Below are 12,485 nucleotides of genomic sequence, written 5' to 3' on the forward strand. Positions count from 1 at the left end.
AGAAAATACGAACTAAACATGTAATGACAATGAATTAATAAAGCAGAGTGATCTGAATATGGAGAAGCATAGAAAAGAACTTCCCAGCACATTAGGTTTTATGGTTTAGTCTACCAGAAAGGGCAGGTTTGCAACACAAATACTGGGCAAGCATTAGGATACGAAGAGCCACAAAAATCTCCTCGCACCATCAAGGGAGCAGATGAAGCAGTCTAGTATCATTGATTTTTTTCTCCACATACCAAATTTCTTTGGTTTTATGTTTCCTTGTCCCATCAGGAAGAAGTTACTATGTGGGATAAAGATGCCAAATGTACATGAAACTTTGAGTCAAAAGAATGTTAGAATCCTGTCTTTGAATTAAATTATTATATGGATCTATTAAGTCTAATTTAAGGCCTTCCAGTCTGATTTCTACCTCTATTTTCTAGGTGTGCTCATGCCACAAATTTACATCCAGCTCTGTCCAAGCCGGACCGTATTCCTATTACTTTAGTTCAATGCTTCAGATACCCGCTTTTTGTTCAGAGCTCTGCACAAAGCAGTGACAAGTACTTCTCTTTTTTTTTCCCCCAAAGGAGGATGTTATGGATGTAATCAGATCTTTGGTCTGGAAGAAAGCTGCTTGCCTGCCTGTACAGATAAATATACATTTGGAATCAATGAGCCCAGAGAGATCTGGCTTGCCAGCCACTGTCAAAGCAAGGAGAGGGAACCAAAAGAAAAACAAACCAAAACCAAGAAACCCCCCGCAACCCCACCCCACCCTCCCCCCCAAAAAACCCAACACCGCCAAAAAAACCCAGACAAATGATGTTCATGAAGCACAGACTAAGGGAGATCCCTGCTGGCAAGATGATGAAACACATGTGCACCACTTCCAAACATATCATTCACCCGTTTCCACAAATAGTTTCTTCCACACCGGAATGCCAAAGCCATCGCACATTGATCTTGCATTCAAGTTGGCACCAGCCTTTTGCTCCCAACGACAGTGCGGCCCCAGCCACGCAGCACAGACTGCACAAGAGCAGCTGTTTGGTGGGGAAAGGGGGAATTCGGTCTCCACCATGTTTATCAAGGATAAAAATTACCAGCATACTTGAATCATCATTCTGTGGAAGCAAGGCTGATGGCCCCATTTCTACAGCTTCTTCTATTGCAGAAGAGCAGAAGGATGGGACCGAGTTGGTTTCCCACTTACTGATATCGGCAATTTTTTCTACCACGTGACAGGCATTAGATACCATCCCACTTAGGCAATAACTATACCAAGGAAATGATCTATCTCACTTACTCATTGTAATTAGTGATACCACATTTAACAATTAATCAGCCAGTTCTGGATACTTGTGTATCAAAAAGAAGGAACAATATGAAACAAAATATCTTGTCTCAGCTTTTTTGTACATTATGTTAAACAACTACTGCAAAACTTCAACAACTACCACAAATTTTGAGGCACAAATCAGAAATAATTCTTAACTACAGTGGACTACCATAAAGTTACTTATCATACACCTGCGGGCAAACTAAGCTCAGAAAGATGTTAACAACTGGATGAGAGAGACATTAACTTCCAGACCATAAAAATAACTAAGCAAAGAAAGTGAGAGTTAAAATGAATATTCAATGAAGAACAACATATCTTACTGGACATCAACATTACGAAGCAGTTCAATTTTCCTCTTACAAATTACATACTTGAGAGTAACAGACATTTCCAGTGCCCCAGAAAACAAATTTAATTGACACTTAGAATGAAGGAAAGCATACAGGTTTGTTTTTTTTTTTTTTTTAAAAGAAACTTTATTACAAATCTGGAGGTTTAAGAAAATATCCCAAAACTGTCAAAGTAGTATGAAAAATGCTGTCATCCTATTCACAGTTGCCAGTTTTCTCCAATAAACATAGCATACAAAAATCGATAGAAACCACAGCAATTCTTTTTGGTGACACAAGTCAGATGTTCGTAATTCTAAATCCCCTGCCAACAACGAAGATGCTGCTGGCAGCCCAAGCGAATGATTAAATTGCGCTATTCTTGAAAACTGGAAGTTTGGATGAAAAGGCTATATACATATACACATACTGTATTTTACCACATGTACAGGTAACTCAGGGCAAACAAAACATGGCTCAGCACAATACTTAAAGTCTGCAAAAACCTGGAGAGCCAGGGAATGTGTATATGGTATTAAGTTATTCTTTATGCTCTGGTTCCCATTCTCCAAACCTAAAAAAAAGACCAACTATTTTCCACTCTCATTTATAGAAACAGCAAGTTGATGTGTTGCTATACTGTCTTTTCAGACACAGAAAATATTTTCCACACTGCCTACAAGCAAGTGATCTAAAAATCTAATGCAGTTAAAACATAATACAATTAGAAGTGGGATTTTTAGAAGACTGTAGACTGTATTTGCTGCAGGTGACCAAACGCCTTAAGCTCCCCTGAAAAAACAAGGCTAATGTGGCATTTCTAATGTCATTCGCAGATAATTCATAAGACACACGTATGAGGCAAGAACTCTCTGATACATGTTACATTCGTAAACTGAAATACAGACTGCTTTAAAAAAAGCAGAAAGTTTGCAAGTATGCCACGGATTAAAAATCCAAACCTGCCCTACAATTCTAACTCTGGGTAACCAGCTGCAATGGTTGGAAGCTGCAGCATAGACCACTGGTAACCATATTCACAAATCCTTTAAACTGCACAGGGCCCAGATGCCGCAACTCAGAGCTGCAGTGTAGAAGAAAGTGGCTTCAATGTAAGAAGTGGTCAAGGTATTGATACGACCTAAAAGAGAAAAAAAAAAAAAAAACCAAACAAAAACCCCCAAACAATTCTGTGTAATTTAACTTTGTTTTTATCAGGTGCTTGAAGGTCCTTAAGTAGAGGACATCTGGGATTTCCTACTCATCAATCCTCCTTTTGCCAACAGCAACTTGGAAGAAACCAGCATCATGTTAAAAAAACTACTCAGTGCACTTCATTCATTTTGCTGTTTCAACTTAAGTTGAAAAGCATAGAATCAAGAGTTATTCAAAGAACACCATTCCTCAGAAGAGCAATTAGAAATCAACAGTCTCTCATCACCAGAGTAAGCAGGATGGAAGATGCAGAACTGAATTTACAGTAATTTCCTTCCCCATGCAGACTAGATTAACCCTAGGTTAATCAGGGCTACCTGGAATATGTCTTAAAAGCCACCTGTTGATAAGGAGGTTGCCTCATTCTCCTGCATTTACTGAAGTCTTGATTTCTGCAACACTGTGATGAAACAGTCAAAAATCTTCATTCCAAAGAAGGGAAATATTTCATGTACATTCTTAGGCATGAACCTTCAGGCTTGGGAAACGTTTTTCTAGATTGTCAGCAAGTGTCTGATCAGCCTCACGCAAAACTTCAAGAAAACTCTCCACCTGGAAATAAATTGCAAAAACACACAAAAAGAAAAAAAAAACAACCTTGCACAGCACAGAGAATTCTTACACTTGGTATAGGGGTTCTTTCTAGTCCTATACCTTCCCACCAACAGCAGCCACAGCAAAGAATAATGGAAAATGCTCCACAGGAGATACCTTCCTCTTAAACCCCACAATTTCAGTAGGTGTAGATTTTGAAACATTATCACCTTCCCCAAACTCTTATTTTATTATTTAAAAGTACACAAAGAAAAGCTCCCTATGAAAAATATTTAGAATAATTATTCTATAAAAATGCACAGGACAAATTTTCAGCTAGCATAAATTTGCAGACATCCATTCATTTCAGCACAGTTTGACCCTTATATCAGCTGATGATGTAGGCAAAGCTCTGGTTAAAGCAAGCCAGAAGAGGCAGAGAGAGTAAGAGTGGCTAGAATGGCATATTAGCTGTGTCTGAGCAATTCTGTCCTACCTCTGCATCTGATTCTGAAAGGTCTTGCCACCCAACAAGTATTTTTTCAGCTACGTTAAAGACCTTGTCATATACTCACTGATGCAAAATACAGAGGCAAGAGGTTCTGAAATGCACAGGAACATGTCTGTTCATTTAAATGTCCCTGGTGTAGTCCTTCTAATGTATTTTCCTGGAAAATAAGAAATACAACAAGCATGTCGTGAACAGTTCTTGAAAGAACAAACACAAAATTGTACACACAGTGTCTACACTATGTACTCTGTTCTCAAAAATGGGTAAAACAAGCAGAATTTACAGTTCTCAGAGAATGCCAGATGTAGCTAATACAAAAAGGTGTGAAAGCTCATACACAAGTCTCTTAATCTGAATGCTCTCATAACAAATAAGTCCAGCTGAGAAGGTGAGTTTATATATTGACACTCATTGGCTTTCATTTAAAAGAAATGGCAACATACACCTAGGGAATTTATCACACAGAATCTTGGCCTTGAAGGCGTACAGCTCATTGTGTCCCTGCCATCCAACACACATGTTGCTACACACCTTCTGACTGATTCTCTAATGAATTTCCGGTATGCAACTTCACTTGGACAGGAAAATGCCCACATTAATAGTAATGTCTTTTTTCTTACCTACCCTGCAGAAATCCTTCTTAGCATTTTATTTATTCTTACCTTGGTCAGTTCTTGAAGCATATTGGAAAGTAATTCACAGCAAATATCCTTCAAAATTTTTAAATGGAAATCTTCCTCGTTCAGATCAGCCCTTCCAGTCTCTTGTTGTTCAGTCTCCTTTGAGTTATCAACAGATCTCTTCCCACAATCCTCCATGTATTGCAAGATACGAATCAAGCTCCCAATCAGAGGCATATCTAATATAAAGTAACAGGAAAATGGAAGTTTGACATTGAAAATTTTTCCCCATCTTCCCATGGCATTAGAATTTTGAAACACACCGCAAGATTTTATACAAAAGCTATAGGAATGTATATTCTGACAGTGTTGTGTTTTATCAAAGACTTTTGAAGAAGCAAATGGAAGTGTAGTAGAAAACCCAAACCATTTTTTCTGCAAGCTAACCTGTATCTATAAAAAGTATGCGCCAGTGGTAAGGATTATGAGAAGGAAAATGTCTCTAGTAGTAACTCAGAGCAGCTGGTATGTTAAATTTTCATCCAGATAATCCTACCTGATAAACCAAACCGATACAGCGTCTTTCTGCTGCAGATGACCCTGGCTCACATTCCCAAGATAGGCTTTTAATTCTAAAGACTCGTCAATGGATTGAAAAGTAACAAGTGATAAAGATGGACTTAAATAAGTGCAGAATCTCCCTCTACTAAAAAAAATTACTATAAAGGCCTTGTATTTTAGCAAAGATGAATTCTGCAATTTTCATTAATTCACCCAATGGAGAAGACTGAACAGAATCTGTAGATTCTATTCCTGTAACTCTTCAGAGATACCCAGTAACTGAACTTTGAGCTAGCTGTGATTTTTAGAGTCACCAGTAAAGAGCCTTACTGCATTCAAACATGTAACTGAATTCTGTGTTCTGAACTCATCTCTAGTAAACAGTAATAAATTAACCACCTTTCACCCCACATACGTAAAGTCCATCGTGAAAGTAATGTTAAAAAAAAACATAACACCAGAAAAAAAAAAGCACAACTTGCTTTTCCTCATCTTGGTGTATTCTTGTTCTGTCTGTGAAGCAAACATAGCAGACAGCACGGACAAAATAGAAGCCAATACAGTCTTCTGCTCCTGCACAATGATCGGTGGATCGTCTGGCTGGCAAAGTTCATGGCAAACAAGGTCATAAAGCAAACTCCAAGTCTCTTTTCCTCCATCAGGAGCCTGCACTTGAGAAAGAAAGAGAGAGAACCCACCAACCCATCAAATTTAATCTCGGTACACAAATTATTTTTCTCCCCATTAAATATCTGATGATCTAGAAATTGCCGCCATTCTTATATGTAGCAATTCAAGTGTCTTACCGATAGCCTGAATACCCTCATCCACTGTGGTCAGGAGCTGCAAAATATGCATATAAACATCAAGTCCTTCCGGATTGTCAGATCTACACAGAACAAACAAAAACCAAAGACAAATTAAAGATCTGATTACTGAGTTTATATTCTGCGTGTTTGGGATACGCAGACTATCAGCAATCCCTGCCACTCTCTTTGCTAACACACTAGTTGACTCATTTCAAATGATGAGTACAGGGAAATGCATTCTAATGATCTGTCAAACTATGCAGATCCCACCGCAATCAAGATTTTCAGGCACAGGCCTTAACAAGGAGTCTCCCCAGCCATGAAACCGAAAAGAAATCTCACATACCGGACTTGTTTGGCTGCTTCAAGTATACAAGGCACAATCTTAAAATCTGGAAGTTCTTCAGGGGAATCATCTACAGATGGTCCCACAGACCGACAAGTGCCATTTTTAATCCAGTTTAACATTAGCTCTTCATCTAGGTCAAAGAGTTTGTCCACCACTTCACCCACTTTTACCAGCAATTCAACTGCACAAGAGAGAATGTACAAATTTCAACAAGTCTAAAAACAAAGAGCAAAAATTAGCTCACAAAATGTTAATATATAGAAGGACTCAGAGTAAATTCAGCACTGAAATACATTAGTTTTGTTCACAACCTGCTAATGGTTGCTATGTTTACTTCCTTTTTGTGGCACAGATCAGGTGAAGAGTTTGATAAATAGGGACTGCTGGAAAGCCCACAGATACCTTCTACCTTATCATGCCATTTATAAAGCAGGAACTTCATTCTGCAAAGAGACTTCAGGTTCCTGAAAAGTTGTAACTTCTGCTTCTGAAGTAAAACTTTCCAAGATTTGTCCCTAAATATGCCGTTTTCTGCTAACCTTATGCCTGCCAATCTGCATTTTAGTTAAGTAGATTTGTGATTTTAAAAAAAAAACAAACAAAACCCAACCAAATTGAAAAAGCTAAATTATTAGGATTCCTAGACAAATGGTAACTGCTGTTACAATTGAGTTGGATGTGAAAAATAAATGCTGGTCAAAATATTTCTATGATTAGGTGCTTAATGTGGTTTTTGCTAAGTTAGTGCTAAGAGATTTGTGTACCTCTGACTGCATAGCCGAAGCCTTTGCAGTATTCTGCTGCCGTTCAGAGTAACTGAACCATTCCTCCAGTTCACATTCCTCAAGTATGGTACTTTTAAAAATGGAAAATATGCATTTGATTTGAAAAAAATGTTAAGTGAGGTCTTGTTTCAAGGATAAAAAATGACATATGTATATCCCTGAATGAGGACTATGTCCTGTCCTTTCCTTTACCATGCCAAATAACAATTTCTTCTATTAGACTTATTTTCATTCCCCCCCCCCCGAGCTTTCTTCTTCCTCTACAGGTGCTTTTCTGGTTGGTTTTAAATATATTTATAAACCTGCAAAGGCGGGACAAGTTTATTTTGCTGTCCTTTAAATTCATGAGGTTTACTTTATTTTAAAGAAATTCTGTACTCCCAGTTGAAAATATCTGTCTTTGAAACTGCATACTCCAGTTCGTGTTTGTTTCTGTAAACACCCACTAATTTCCAGCTCATTTTGGCAACTTACCATTTGTAGAGCTGGACATGATAAAGCAGACACAGTCATACACAGAAGGGTTTTCTCGGATTCTCTCAACCCAGACATTGGCCACCTCAGGCTGGGAGAGGCAAGTTAACAACAACCTAGACAAGAATTGCCCATTAAACAAACTGGAAGCCAATTCATTTATTTTAGCTGTACAAGTGTAAATCCAAAACAATGAGAAAAACGTGACAGAAACAGGAATCTAGTTCACATCAAATCAATTCCAGAACAATGTGGAAAGGACAACAGGATGAGAGGATAATAAAATAGTGTGCCCACTTGTCAATTTTCTTCCCAGGCCTCAGAACATAGCAGAACTACACTAATGATGTATTAATTTCTGTAATCTCCTACCTGCTAGTTTCCAGAAGAGTTGGAGAGTCTGAATCACACAAACGTTGCAGTAACACTTGGCTTTAAGGAGAAAATGCAAGATCAGATTAATAAATCATAGAATCATAAAATGGTTTGAGTTGGAAGGGACTTTTAAACACCAGCTACCCTACCCACTCCCCCACCCCCCCGCTGTGAGCCAGGACATCTTCAGCTAGAGCAGGGTGCTCAGAGCCCCACCTGACCTTCACTGTTTCCAGGGATGGGGCATCTACCACCTCTCTGGGCAACCTGTTCCAGTGTTTCACCACCCTCATTGTGGTGAAACTTCCCCCACAACTATGGTCAGCCAAAAATGTGTGAATGAAGATGAGGCATGGCAGGCAAACGTAGTTCCTTCTGTAACATACATGTCATGATTTTGAGTGCAGAAAAGCAGTACTCATGCATGTATAAAGCACATATGCACTTACCCAAGATTCTCATCTTTACTGATGGACATGCATATGTCTTGGAAACAGGCCATATTTCCCAATATTCCCACACAGATTTCCTGGAAAGTCAAAACACAGTATAATGAATCAACTGCAACATAGTTCACAATTTCATTTCCACAGCCATAAGGCAAAAGTAAGAAAGGTTCAAAGATGTTTTCCAGTTTGAATTCCAATTTCTTATGATGCACCAATTTCAAGACAGAGATACAGACGTTTTCTATAGGGTGCTATTAGACTGGTCTAAAATACACTATGACAGGAACTATTCCGGTATTTTGGTGTTAAGGTGTTCCATAACAGCAAATATATCTTGAAATCAACTTTGCTTGCATATTCTATGTATACTGTTTTGAAGCTAATCTGGCATCCCTATTATTAAAGCAGTGAAGAGTCCTGAGAACAAAAACTACCACCGCGTAAGTGTAATCCTCACAGATATTCACTTTCTCCCAAAAGAAAGGGGTCTTAATACAAGCTTCCAGCAAAGCCCATTTTCTGATTGCAGAGATTTAAAGAAAAACAACCAACCAAAAAAAAAACCCAAACCAACCAAAAATAGTGCACCCCATTAGGATACTCATGCCTAGACAGTCATTAAAAGGATGCATGCTCCTACAAAAGAGACTGTGAGAGCTCTGAAACACCTGCAGGTGACTGGTGGTGCTAACAAAGAATGTTCTGAGAATTGCTCACTTTCAGCAACTTCAAGTTGGAAACCAACCCCCACCACCCAGGGTTATCTTTTTTAATTAACATTCTATTACCTCTGCTAAATAACAGCAGACACTCTAGCAGCCACTATTTCAAGAAGGTAGCTGTGACAGCTGATTTGCACTGCCTTCCAAATTTTGGTTGCACTTTCATAAGACAAAGCACTGAGCTTTCAAAGCCTTACATGTCTCTACTCATCTTCTGAAGTAAAGCTTCTGGTAACTTCAGAGAAAGGGGAATTATACTAACACTGATTACCTTTCAAAACCCTATCTTAAATCCTAAATGCCAGTGTACTGTATAATACAAGCTGCAAAACAATGACATCAAAAAAAGGGGGAGGAAAAAACCAAAAGTATTAAGTACTGGCGTCTTAACAGTTCCTAACTGCTAACATTACTTTTATAGGTCTGACTAAACCAATTCATGGCCATTTCTGTTCAATAATCATGAAACAAGTAATGAGGAAAAAAAAGCCAGTGGTATTGAGTTTGCGTGGCAAGGTTTTGGTAGCAGGGGGACAGAGGTGGGGGGCAGAGGTAGCTTCTGTGAGAAGGTGCCAGAAGTTTCCCCCATGTCCAACAGAGCCAATGCCAGCCATCTCCAAGACAGACCCACCACTGGCCAAGGCTGAGCCCATCAGCGATGACAGTAGCGTCTCTGTGATAACACCTTCAGAATGGGAAAAAACTGTGCAACAGCAGCCAAAGACAGGAGTGAGAATAAGTGAAAGGAACAACCCTGCGGACACCAAGGTCAGTGCAGGAGGGGGAGGAGGTGCTCCAGGCACAGGAGCAGAGATTCCTCCACAGCCCCTGGTGAAGACCATGGTGAGGCAGGCTGTCCCCCTGCAGCCCATGGAGGCCCACGGTGGAGCAGATCTCCACCTGCATGCTGGGGAGGACCCCACACAGGTGGATGCACCTGAAGGAGGCTGTGACCGTGTGGGAAGCCCGCGCTGGAGCAGGCTCCTGGCAGGACCTGTGGAGAGGAGCCCAGGCTGGGGCAGGTTTGCTGGCATGAATTGTGATCCTGCGGGGGACCCACGCAGGAGCAGTCTGTTCCTGAAGGACTGCACCCATGGGAGGGATCCACACTGGAGCAGACCTTGGAGAACTGCAGCCTGTGGGAAGGACTCACGTTAGATGTTCATGAAGGACTGTCTCCTGTGGGAGGACCCCATGCTGGAGCATGGAAAGAGGGCAAGGAGGAAGGAGCAGCAGAGACAAAATGTGATGAACTGACTGCAACCTCCATTCCCCACCCCTCTGCACCACTCAGGAGGAGGAGGTAGAGAATTTTGGGGTGAAGTTGAGCCTGGGAAGAAGGGAGGGGTGGGGGGAAGGTATTTTCAGATTTGGTTTTATTTCTCATTATCCTACCCTGATTTGATTGGTAATAAATTTAATTAATTCCCCCAAGTAGAGCCTGTTCTGCCCATGATTGCAATTGCCAAGTGACCTCCCTGTCCTTATCTTGACCCATGAGCCTTTTGTTTTATTTTCTCTCCCCTGTCCAGCTGAGGAGGGTGAGTAATAAAGAAAGTTGGTGGGCACCTGGCATCCAGCCAAGGTCAACCCACTACAGCCAGTCCTTACTGTTTTTTATAACAAGCCTTATAGCTAGGTTTGATAAACTTAGTCCTTCATCAATAATGGCATATATCAGCTTCAGCATCACTGAAATACTTACTGATCAGACCATAAGAAAAACACGGTGAAAAAGCATTTTAAAATTTGATGTTTTTTCTCCTCATTCCCCTAGCCTACTCAAACATGCAATGGGAAGAGGAGAGAGATATGTGCAAATGCACATACAAAGCTATCTACTATTGCTATTAATATGGAACAGCTTTTTGACAGCCCATACTTACAGTAAGGCGAGGACATTTTGACTTGGCAAAAACTCCCATGAATATATCGGGGGCATTGAACTCCTGAAGAAACAAAGCAACATCCTGTGGAGAAAATGAATGGAGAAGTACATGGACTTCTACACTTTCCAAATGCAAAATCAAACCTTTTCTCACAGCATGAGGATTGGATCAGAAATGTCAAACTCACTACACAAGATCAGCTACTTCCCAACAGTTAATACCAACAATCCTTGATTTCCAATGAAAGAAGATCAGCAAGCCCCTGTAGTGATTCAAGACACCAGTCATTTGCTATACAATGAGCCAAAAAGTAGCATTTTGTTTCTTTTGCTCTTGGTCTCAACAGAGGGTCAGAGACACTAAGTCAGAACTCAGTAAATACCATGTTTTCAGATAGTGATGTCATCCATCCATACAAAAAAACCCCAAAGGATTACCATTAGCACTTGATCAGATCATACAAAAAAGGAAATCTCCACCTCATTTTACAACATTAAACCGTAAGATTTGTCCTCTATTTAGGAGTAAAGGACACATGTTTATTTAAAATATCAAACAAAGACACAGGGAATAAAATAATAATAATTAAAATATATACATATCTCTCTTACTTGAGAATTTGTTCCAGCATTTGAGAATGTTGAGAAAAATACCAAAAAGTTACATTAGATTGCCATTGTGAGTCTGTAGCTAAAGTTTAAAAGGTCGTTTACCTACCAGAGAAAACTATGCTTACTAGCAGGATGCCTCACAGTTGCTAGAGGAAAATATGACTATTTAGAGACGGCATCAATATGATTTCCACAATCAAACTGCTGAACATACAGGCTATGCACCTGAATTAACTTCAGCTACAGATAAGGTACAGTCTGAGCTTTGGTTCAACTCCTGCACATGATAGAGAAAACCAGCGTGTGAATACGGCCCCATTTATGCCAGCTGACCCTAAGCACTAGCATCACAGGATCAATTAGACGGCTGGGGGAAGGTCTGGCAGACCACCTTGCTTCTTTTACCTTCACACACAGCTCTGCTTTTATTCTCAAACAGCAGGCCGGCATCCAGCAGCCAGGATGCGACAGAAGGCCTGCTTCTGCAAACTAGTGCCAGGCCTAAGTGTGCACACAAAGCACTTGCTCATCTTGAAAAGCAGCCGTCGCGATGAGCCCGCTTGATGCCAATTCACCTCACGCGCCCTGCCTACTGTCTCACGGGACACCGCCAGCCAAACCAGGGAATAAGCAATTGCCCTCGAAATCAGAAAGCTGACCGAGCCCGCTTAACTCCGCGCCTTCTCCCGCTGCCAGAGTTTTGAACAGGCTCGGTAGTGGAAACAGGGCAGGAGCTGCCGGTAGCTGTGAACCCCCCTCGAGGTCCGACTCCCGCGTGTCACTCCTACCTCGTCCATCGACATGTCCCACACTTTGCAAATATCATTCTCCATCTCTTCGTCCAGTTCAGTCTGGATCCCCTCGGGGCTCGCGGTGGGCTCCGCCTTCTCGGGGCTGATGACCTGAGAGAAAACTGGGA

The 12,485-nt window shown here is 40.6% G+C and overlaps 1 protein-coding gene across 1 annotated transcript; it reads right to left on the bottom strand.

Moving 5' to 3' along the window:
- Positions 1–1,919: 1,919 nt before the first annotated feature.
- SAAL1 (serum amyloid A like 1) lies at positions 1,920–12,467 on the bottom strand. Its single transcript, XM_009635436.2, has 11 exons — positions 12,355–12,467; positions 10,953–11,036; positions 8,345–8,424; positions 7,893–7,952; positions 7,521–7,636; positions 6,259–6,442; positions 5,910–5,992; positions 5,586–5,774; positions 4,585–4,781; positions 3,987–4,079; positions 1,920–3,429 (listed from the first exon to the last, which is right to left on the bottom strand). Exons 1-11 carry the CDS (start codon positions 12,397–12,399, stop codon positions 3,337–3,339), a joined length of 1,224 nt encoding a protein of 407 aa, XP_009633731.1. The 5' UTR covers positions 12,400–12,467; the 3' UTR covers positions 1,920–3,336.
- Positions 12,468–12,485: the final 18 nt, after the last annotated feature.

This window comes from Egretta garzetta, unplaced genomic scaffold (genome assembly GCF_000687185.1).
Source record: "Egretta garzetta isolate BGI_Z169 unplaced genomic scaffold, ASM68718v1 scaffold133, whole genome shotgun sequence".
NCBI classification, from domain to species: domain Eukaryota; kingdom Metazoa; phylum Chordata; class Aves; order Pelecaniformes; family Ardeidae; genus Egretta; species Egretta garzetta.

Bases quoted from the DNA above. Each gene is read 5' to 3' on its own strand.
- SAAL1 (XM_009635436.2), bottom strand. From the start codon at position 12,399: ATGGAGAATGATATTTGCAAAGTGTGGGACATGTCGATGGACGAG. The intron at 5,775-5,909 runs GTAAGACACTTG...TTCTTTCTCAAG, and splicing joins TGAGGGTATTCAGGCTATCG to TGCAGGCTCCTGATGGAGGA. The intron at 3,430-3,986 runs GTGAGTATATGA...ATTTATTTCCAG, and splicing joins TGCCTCTGTATTTTGCATCA to GTGGAGAGTTTTCTTGAAGT.